General features: G+C 47.6%; 2 protein-coding genes across 2 annotated transcripts in view; both read left to right on the top strand.

Annotated features, from left to right (window-relative positions):
• The window catches only part of stra6l (STRA6-like), a 12271-nt gene extending 11285 nt beyond the window's left edge, over positions 1-986 (top strand). The window contains exon 18 of the mRNA XM_076050244.1: positions 708-986. Coding sequence (XP_075906359.1) covers positions 708-928 — 221 coding nt within the window. The 3' untranslated portion in view covers positions 929-986. The remainder of the gene's footprint in view (positions 1-707) is intronic.
• A 1769-nt stretch (positions 987-2755) lies between these two features.
• Positions 2756-10000, top strand: part of LOC142904267 (tudor domain-containing protein 7B-like) — a 14456-nt gene continuing 7211 nt past the window's right edge. Inside the window, exons 1-14 of the mRNA XM_076050240.1 lie at positions 2756-2864; positions 4243-4474; positions 5030-5174; positions 5316-5424; positions 6005-6085; positions 6170-6207; positions 6276-6361; positions 6822-6992; positions 7576-7992; positions 8099-8305; positions 8830-9050; positions 9161-9353; positions 9459-9570; positions 9959-10000. The exon at positions 9959-10000 is cut by the window's right edge and continues 170 nt beyond it. Of these exons, the coding sequence (XP_075906355.1) occupies positions 4268-4474; positions 5030-5174; positions 5316-5424; positions 6005-6085; positions 6170-6207; positions 6276-6361; positions 6822-6992; positions 7576-7992; positions 8099-8305; positions 8830-9050; positions 9161-9353; positions 9459-9570; positions 9959-10000 (2029 nt within the window). The 5' untranslated portion in view covers positions 2756-2864; positions 4243-4267. The remainder of the gene's footprint in view (positions 2865-4242; positions 4475-5029; positions 5175-5315; positions 5425-6004; positions 6086-6169; positions 6208-6275; positions 6362-6821; positions 6993-7575; positions 7993-8098; positions 8306-8829; positions 9051-9160; positions 9354-9458; positions 9571-9958) is intronic.

Genomic DNA, 10000 nt, shown 5'->3' with positions numbered 1-10000 from the left:
CAATCCATCCATCCATCCATCCATCCACCCGTCCATCCACCCACCTGTCCCTCCACCCATCCATCCATCCACCCGTCCATCCACCCACCTGTCCATCCACCCATCCACCCACCCACCTGTCCATCCACCCATCCATCCACCCACCTATCCATCCACCCGTCCATCCATCCATCCACCCGTCCATCCACCCACCTGTCCATCCATCCACCCGTCCATCCATCCACCTGTCCATCCATCCACCTGTCCATCCACCCACATGTCCATCCATCCACCCATCCATCCACCCGTCCATCCATCCACCCGTCCATCCATCCGTCCACCCGTCCATCCATCCATCCTTTTTCAATACCTGCTCCATCCTTGCAGGGGTCTCTCCCAGCTGTCATAGGGCAAAGACCCCAGTTCATCGCAGAGTCATATTGAAAGACACACACACACACACACACACACACACACACATAATTTTATTTCATAAGACTTTGTCGTGTCCTATCTATATAAATGTGTGTCAATACAAAAAGTGTGCTGAACCAAAAGAATAGCAACAGACTAACATTCAATTTTGAGACACAGCCCACTGAGTCATGCTACTTTTAGAACGGGCCTGCCGCTCATGTGGTCTTTTGGTTGGGGCGCCATCTGGTGGTGAACTACGCAGTTCTCCCGAGGCCAGATTGTTGATTCTTGTGCTCTTGCTGTTCCTGAAGACCCGGCGGTGAGCGGCCCGGCGGTGAGCGGCCCGGCCAGCAGGCGCTGGAGGCTTGTGTACACGCTGCTGAAGAACCCTCGGCTCATCCTCCTCAGGAAGCACAACCTCTCCTCGCAGACGGCCCAGCAGGCGGCGCTCAAGGCTTGCAACGTGGCATTGCGAGCACGGAGCAGCGGGGGGATGCCGGAGATCGAAGTCGTACCGTCTGAAGACTGTTGAACCGCGTGTGGTTGGTTTTTTTTTAATGAGTTAGTTTGTAATGACATGCAGCTCTGTGTGCGTGTGTTTTGTACAGGTTCTACCCAGAACATTAGAATCTCCTGAAGAGGTTGATGTATTTCTGCAACTCAACTTAAAAGGTGAATGTGACATAATTATAGAAAGGAATAATATGCAAATCAATATATTTCAAGTTTTTATTTCTTTGGATTTTGCTGATCAGCTTAAAAAAAAAAACAACTCAAATTTTATAGTAATTTTCTGAGTTTGTGGCTTTGTGGTTTTAATAAGCTGAAAATCTTCATCAGCAAAGTGACAACAGGGAACTGCTTGACATGGAACGGCTCAATAAAAATGTGTGGCTTTCATTAAATTGCCAAAATAAAACAACTTTTACTGGAAAATTCTCATTGTTTGGGTACTTACCTGCGTGTTTTGTTGCGTTGCATAGAATTTGTTTTTGCAACATGAGGTGAGCAGACGCGGCACCGAAGTGGGGGACAGGGGGGGTCCATTGACAGCTTTGAAAACCCCCCTCCAGGCCGGTCATCAAGATGAAGACGACTGATAAAAAAAACAACAACAGAAACACTTTGCTTGCACTCATGTGATTTCTTAAGAACAACACTTGCCTGCTGTGACTCTCCCTCTCCTCCACATGTGACCTGTGACCCATGTGGTTAGATCTCACTGGTGGGGGGCGGGGGGGAGGGGGAAAGTGTTGGACTGGTGGGCCACAGTGGGTTTGAAAGTTTTCACAAGAAGAAGAAGAAGAAGAAGAAGAAGAAGAAGAAGAAGAATGCCTTTATTTACTGTCTCCCACATTGGGGAGATTTGCATGGTACAACAGCATAAACAGCTGTCACGGTCTCCAAGCCAACGCCCCTTTGATATTGATGGCCAACAATCTTCCCCTATTATCTTCTTGATAGCCAACAATCTTCGCCTTTGATCTGCACCGCCTTTATTAACCAGTCTCCCGCGTTCCCCCCCGGTTGCCAGATTATCTGTTTTGCTTTGCACCAGTAGTCCAGCGCCTGTCTCCTTGTCGTGCTCCTTTGTGTTCCCCGGTTGACAACAGCCCGTCTCGTCCTCGGACCGACTCCCCGGTAACGACCCCGCTCAGCTCTGTCTACGTTCCTCGTCTGCCCCGTCTGGACCCTGTCGCTGTCGTCGACCTCCGCCCGTCCCCCGACGCCGATCTCGCCTGCCTCTCTCACCGCCTGCACTGGTTCCCGACCCTGGACTGCCCCCGACCTCGACTCTTCAATAAACCTCTTGAGCTGCATCAGTGGTTGTCGTGCGTTTGAGTCCACCAACACCTGACGACAGCAAAGAGTGAATTCATAAATAAATTATATATATACACACACACACACACACACATATATAAAAAAATATATATATATATATATGTATATATATATATATATATATATATATATATATATATATATATATACATGTATGTATAAATTTAAAAAAAAATGTAATTTTCGTCATTTTCTGGAACAGGAAGTGAGGAGGTCCTCCAACATTGCTCTCTCTCCCTGGAAGTCACGGTGATTTCGGACACATCGTTGAAATCCGCTAGGGGGCGTCTGTGCGGAGTTGTGGGCGTAACAAGCCTCGCTGAAAACCCAACAGTGAGGAGGAGGAGAAGAAGAAGAAGAAGAAGAAGAAGAAGAAGTTGGACGACGTCTGATGGAGCGGAGCTCTAAAGTGCCAAGCAGCCCTCAGAACGCCACTTCCCAGAAAGATTAGCGTCCACACTTTCACCGAAGTCTCTCAGATTTTTCCTTCGCTTTGTTTTTTTTGTTTGTTTGGTTTTTTTTTTTAATAGAGGGAACGTTCTAGAGACGCCGTTGACCTCTTGAACTGTTTGGGCGCCACCTTTCTTTTTCTTCCGCCCGAAGCTGCGGCTGAAGGTTCCCAGGTGAGCGCGACACCCCCGCCATGCTTTCCGACACTCTACCCGCCTCAATTAGCATCTTAGCAGATATTTATGCTAAACAAGTCCCTCCGACGTGCGGTTAGAACCAGGATAAATCAGCTTAAATGTCCATCAGTTACACTTTTCACCTTCGAAATAATGTTTCATTGACGTGGTTTTCGCGTGTGTGGATTGGACATTAAACGCGTCATCATTTGTCGTCGAGCAAATATGACGCGTCATTAATGCTGCGCTGCTATGTTGCAGAAAAAGAAGACTTGACACATTTAAAAAAAACTTCAGTAACCTGCAAAACCCAACCGAAGTTAGCGGCCGCCATTGAATGACTGTTTCACTGTCACGAAAACTGTTTCATTTGGATTTCTCAGCGGTTATTATTTTTTTTTTTTAAATCACATTTCGGTTTATTTCGACACGCTTGGTGTTTTATCGAAATCCGTAGTTTAATTTTTTTTTGTCTTTATTTCTGTTTTCTCTTTGATAATTTAAAATTTTTAGATTTTTTAAAAAAAGTAATATTACTGCCTTCTGACTTCAAAGACATCATATATATATATATATATATATATATATATATATATATATATATATATATATATATGTATATATATATATATGTATGTATATATATATGTATGTATATATATATGTATGTATATATATATGTATGTATATATATATGTATGTATATATATGTATATATATATGTATGTATATATATGTATGTATATATGTATGTATGTATATATGTATGTATATATGTATGTATATATATATGTATGTATATATATATATGTATATATATATATATGTATATATATATATATATATGTATATATATATATATATGTATGTATATATATATATATATATATATATATATATATATATGTATGTATATATATGTATATATATATGTATGTATGTATATATATATATATATATATGTATGTATGTATATATATATATATATATATATATGTATATATATATGTATGTATGTGTATATATATATATATATATGTATATATGTATGTATGTATATATATATATTTTTTTTTTATTTATTTTTTATTTTTTTTTTACAAATCTTTAGTTGAACGTTTGCATGAATTCTATTCATAGAAATTCTATAAATACGTCCATGTTGGGGGGGGAAAAAAGTGATTTATGTCAAATGCGATTTTTCCAGTAATTGCCGAGGTTCCGTTAGATTGATTTAGAAATGAACTGATTGTAAAGGCCACCAATTGTTCTATGTTCTTAAATTGCATTGCAGTTTCCAAGCACTTAATGATGAATGTCACCCCCCCCTCTTATATCCTCCTCCACCTCCTCCTCCACCGTCACCTTCACCCAGCGCGTGGTAATCATCACCACCCAGCATGATCTCTGACGGCGAGTCCATCAAGAAGATGCTGCGTTCGGTGCTGCAGTCCAGCAAGGAGGGCGTGGCCACGAGCCGCCTGCAGGCCGAGTTCCGCTCGCTGTGCGGAGACTTCATCCCGCTCAAGGTGCTGGGCTTCTCCAGGCTGGAGGACTACCTGCGCAGCATCCCCTCCGTGGTGCGCCTGGACTGCCGCATGGGCGAGGTGAGGCGGCCTGGCCTCTTCAAATCCTCGATGTCGCTTTAGATTTGTTTGTTCTAATGTCTTTTTCTGCGGCAGGCTTGAGGTGCACTGCCCGGAATCATTGCATTACATTTTCTGATTTTCCTTTTTTAAAAATAAATAAATAAATAAATAAATAAATAGATAAATAAATTGACTTAACTTAAAAAAATAATAATCAGATTTTAGTCTAAAATCGATTAATGGCACAGCCTTACTATCTATCTATCTATGTATCCATCCATTCATCCATCTATCTATCTATCTATCTATCTATTTTTTTCTATCTATCTATCTGTCCGTCTATCTGCCTACATTGTTGCCTCGTCATTTGCTTTGAGTGAGAAAGTAGGAGCGCTTGGTTTTCGTGCAGCTGATGTCCTGAATGTGAAACAAAAATTGGACAAATCAGGGGCCAATGAGATTTGAGATTGCTGCGAGTATGAATGGAGATCCCCCGTAATTATTTATTTATTTATTTGTGCATTAATGAGGATTAATGGTGCAGGCCCCCCCACTCCTACCACCCTCCTGCAGTTCCGCTGCTTCGCCGCCGTGTGCAAAGAGACCGCCCACATCGCCGAGCTGGTGGCCAAGCAGAAGAGCTCCAAGAAGTCCGGCCAATCACAGCTGGTCAACTGCAAGATGAGGTTCAAGCGCTCCGACCCCTACATGCTCAACGGTGTGTGTGTGTGTGTGTGTGTGTGTGTGTGTGTGTGTGTGTGTGTGTGTGTGTGTGTGTGTGTGTGTGTGTGTGTGTGTGTGTGTGTGTGTGTCATCTCGCCACCTAAAGGTTTTGCATTTTTTGGTGTGTTTGTTTCAGTGGCCTCGAGGTTGTCTCTCCGTCAACCCTCTGCTGCCCCCTACTGGACGACACGGCGCTTCGTGCCGCAGGGCAGCTATCAGAGTGTGTGTGGTGCAGGAGTCGGCAGGTGAAGCTCACACACGGAAAGAAGAGAAAAAATGAAGATATATATATATATATATATATATACATATATATATATATAAATATATAATATAAAATATAAAATATAAAAATATATATATATTTTTTTTTCAAAGTTTCCAATTTCGAGATTAAAGTCAAAATTTCAAGAATAAAGTTGATGTTCAAAAAAAGACAACATTTTGTGAATAAAATTGACTGCAGTTTACTGCTAACTGTGGCTAACTGTGGCTAACTGGCTTCATCAGTTTGTGTCGAGTTTTTTCACAAAATGTTGACTTTATTCGCAAAATTTCAACTTGAAAATGAAAATGAAAACTCCAAATGAGCTCTTCAATAAAAAAATAAAATCTGCTGTAATATATATTTTTTTCTCAACTTGTGGCCCCAATCCTCGTCTGGCTGACGGCCATCCAGGTGCCAAACGTGTGTTTCAACCAAGTCTTCCTCCCGCACGCCGAGGAAGACTGGGACCGTGTCTGGGCCTCGCACCCTCTTGGAACATTCATGTTTCGATTTGCGAGTGCATGTTTCTAATCTGTCTCCGGCGCTTCACACCACAGCCGAACAAGCTGCCGTCCTGCCAGGAACCACGGCCTCAGGTTGAACCCCGTGGAGCGGCGCGGAGCAGCTGCTCAGTGCAGGTGAGGTTGAACGAGCAGGGACTCGGCAGCAGAGTAGCAAGCTGTAACTGGCTACACACTCACTGTCTGTCATGTGACCCACAGGAGCCAGGAGAGCTGTGCTGGCCAGCGGACAGTCGCAGGTAAAAGACCACATGGTGACCGCCTGGCTCCCTCTGGAGGAGGGCTTCTGTTAGTGCGCCTTGACCAGATGCATTGTTTCACCTCCCTCCACACCTCCTCTTCTCTCCTGCAGAGACGCCTCCTCCACCAGCCTCCCGTCCCAGCCTGGCTGAGGTGACCTCCGACCTCCGACCTTCAGGCCTGCTTCTCATCTCTCTCACCTTCTTTCTTTCCTTCCTTCTTTTTTTCTTTCTTTCTGTCTTTCCTTCTTTCTTTCCTTCCTTTTTTCTTTCTTTCCTTCTTTTTTCTTTCTTTCTTTTTCTTTCTTTCATTCTTACTTTGCTTCCTTTTTCTTTCTTTCCTTCTTTTTTCCTTTTTTTAAATTTCTTTCTTTCCCTCTTTCTTTTTCTTTCTTTCTGCCTTTTTTCTTTCCTTCTCTCTTTCTTTCTTTCTTTCTTTTTCTCTTTCTTTCTTTCTTTCTTTCTTTCTCACACCTTCTTGACCCCCCCCCCCCCTACTGGCAGTTATATTGCCAGCTAGAAGAGTCAGCTGAGTGTTGCTGCTTGTAAGCCACCAGCCTGGTAGTGTTTGACCCCGGTGCTTCTCCTCTCCTCTCCTCCTGCTCCTGCTGCAGCCGGGGGTGTACAGTGTGCAGCAGCTGCAGGCCAGACTGGGCCAGCTGCTGCAGAAGTACCGCTTTGGCTTGTGGATGTCCAAGCTGTCGCAGCTCTACGGGGAGATGTTTGCTCAGCAGCTCCACCCGCAGGCCCTGGCAGAGCTGGACACCTGGACGCACGTCTGCATGGTGAGTGGGCGTCGCTGCTCTCTCTTGATACCATCATTATTGTTATTCTTATTGATGATACATTGTTATTTCTTTTCATTGAACAATTTTACATACATCTGGCGCACAGTGATTCTGTTTTTATCCTTTTCCCCTCTTCCATGTTTGAAAGGATTGAATTGCATCCTGCAAGTGAAATGCACCACGTTTCTCTCCAACACTAACATCCCTCCCTTCCTCTCTCCCTCCCTCCCTTCCTTCCTTCCTTCCTCTCTCCCTTCCTCCCTCCCTTCCTCTCTCCCTTCCTCCCTCCCCTCCTCCCTTCCTTCCTTCCTCCCTTCCTTCCACTCTCCCTCACTCCCTTCCTCCCATCCTTCCTCCTTTCCTCCCTTCTCCTCCCTCCCTCCCTCCCTCCCTCCCTTCCTTCCTTCCTTCCTTCCTTCCTCCCTCCCTTCCTCCCTCCCTCCTCTCCTTCCTCGCTCCCTCCACCCCTCCTCTCTCCCTTCCTTCCTCCCTCCCTTCCTTCCTCCCTTCCACCTTCCCTCCCTTCCTCCCATCCTTCCTTCTTCGATCCCTCCCTCCCTCCTCTCTCTGACCCCCTCAGGTGGAGAAGCCGTCCAGCGGCCGATCCGACCGCCTCATCTACCCCCCCCTTCCCAGCTCCGCCCCTCCGACACCCCCCCCCACCCCCACCTCCCCAGTAGCTCCCTCGGCCCCGCCCCCCACCACCACCAGGCTGTCCCCTCTCCAGGTCCCTAAACCGCAGGTTGCCCCCCGCAGCCCTCTGGCTGGGCTCAAATCGTTGTCTCCTCGGCAGCCTGTTGCAGCGCCCCCTGGTGGGCCGCGCTCTCCGGCCCCGGCCTGTGAGAAGACTGCCGCCGCCCTCGACCACAGGGGGCGCTGTCATCCTCCAGCCGCTAACACCGCACCCTCGCAACCTCCACCCGTCCAAGCCCATCAAGACACCTGGCCCTGTCTGAAGGCCAGCCCCGCCCCCTCCAGCCCGGCCCCCTCCAGCCCGGCCCCCTCCAGCTCCGCCCCCTCCAGCCCCAGCCCCCTCCAGCTCCGCCCCCTCCAGCCCTGCCCCCTCCAGCTCCGCCCCCTCCAGCCCCGCCTCCTCCAGCCCGGCCCCCTCCAGCCCCGAGGAGCAGGAGAGCCGTGTGAAGGTCAGAGACCTGCTGGTGAAGTACAGCCACGGCCTGTGGGCCCCGGCGCTGCCCAAGCTCTTCTCTGACACCTACAAGGTGGCCTTCCCCCAGCACCTCCTGGACGACCTGGCGCTCCTCATGGACTTCTGCCGGGTGGAGTACCCCATGCCCCACGACAAGCACAAGGTGAGGCACGCACTGCGTTTGAGGGGTTCTGGGATTACAGAACTGCACCTTTACAAACTAAAAAAACCCAAACGTCACACTCTCACTCGTCAACTGCATGGAAACAAACTCCTCCTGGTTTCTCCCTGCAACATCCATGCATCCACTGTCAACACCTGCTTCCTGCTGAGCTGCTGGAGCCTCCCAGCTGGCACTGGGGGAAGGCAGGACTCTACTGGACTGGCCAAGATGTCCACAGTGCTCTGCAGAGCCGTCTGCACCGCTAGTACTACACATCCCAGAATTCCCTGCTGGTATTCTTGCAGACTGTTGACTGTCTGCAGTCGATACTTTTTCTTGCTGCTCCAAGGCCCGGGCTTGAATAGTTGCACGTTCATTAAAGGAATATTATCACTAGTTAATTATAATAATAATAATAATAATAATAATAATAATAATAATAATAATAATAACGTATAAAAAAAATATATATTTTTTTTTTCTTTTCGTTTTTTCTGAGTTATTCTTTCCTTCCTGTTTTCCAGGCCATCCTGTACTATTGCAGTAGTGGAACAGGAGCAGGAGCAGGAGCAGCCCACCCACAGGCCTCCAACGCTCAGACTGACGGCCTCTGCCGAGGTCCCTCTGTTCCGTCCGGGGTGGCGCTGGTGAGTCCAGTGACTCCTCCCCCTCTGGTGCTCCCTCTGGACCAGTACCCCTCGGTGCTGGTGACTGAGACCCAGGGCAGTGTGGCCGTCACCATCAGGTGAGGAGCACAGAGCACTGCAGAGAAGAACATCCACAGAAGGGCTGGGCCATGAATCCATTTTAAATCAAAATTGAATTTTGCGTGCGTGCGTGCGTGCGTGCGTGCAGGTATGTGGGTGAGAACTTCTCCAGCGCCCAGGAGGCCATGGAGGAGAACATGCGCTGCTTCTACAGCCAAGGATCCGCCCACCTCCTCCTGTCCAGACCTGTGATTGGCCAGCTGGTGGCCGTCAGGACGGAGCAGGGGGACGAGCTGGCCCGGGTCCAGGTGGTGGAGCTTCTGGTTCCGGACGGCGTCAAGGTGGGAATGAAGGAGAAAAATAGACTTGAAATTCTAGTCCGTCTGATTCCAGTTCTAGTAATGGAAGTTTCTTCTCCTCCTCCTTCTTCTGCCTATCACATCCAGGTGTACTACGTGGACTATGGCTTCTCTGCCGTGACCTCTGTGACCTCTCTGCTGGAGCTGCACCAGGACTTCCTGTCTTTACCCTTTCAGGCCACAATTGTTCAACTGGCAGGTGAAGACACAAAGTCACCAATGAGACAGGAGTCGTCCTCCTCCTCCTCCTCTTCTTCTTCCACCTCCTCCTTCACCTCCTCTTTCTCTTCCTCCTCCTCCTTCACCTCCACTCTCTCTCTCTTCCTCCTCCTCTTCCTCCTGTTCCTCCTCCACTTCTTCCTCCACCTTCACCTCCTCTTTCTCTTCCTCCTCCTCTTCCTCCTGTTCCTCCTTCTCTTCTTCCTCCACCTTCATCTCCATCACCTCCTCTTCTTCCTCCACCTTTATCTCCATCACCTCCTCTTCTTTCTCTTCCTCCTCATCTCCATCACCTCCTCTTTCTCTTCCTCCTCGTCTTCTTCCTCCACCTTCATCTCCATCACCTCCTCTTCCTCCTCCTCCTCCAGGTCTGGAGGCCTTCTCCTCCCACCCGGCCCTGCAGGCCTCCC

This window comes from Nelusetta ayraudi, unplaced genomic scaffold (genome assembly GCF_046127955.1).
Source record: "Nelusetta ayraudi isolate G7.1 ecotype Tasmania unplaced genomic scaffold, CSIRO-AGI_Nayr_v1 ptg000126l, whole genome shotgun sequence".
Classification (NCBI taxonomy): Eukaryota; Metazoa; Chordata; class Actinopteri; order Tetraodontiformes; family Monacanthidae; genus Nelusetta; species Nelusetta ayraudi.
Note: the sequence above shows the minus strand (reverse complement) of the source record. Positions and strands in the feature narration are given on the sequence as shown.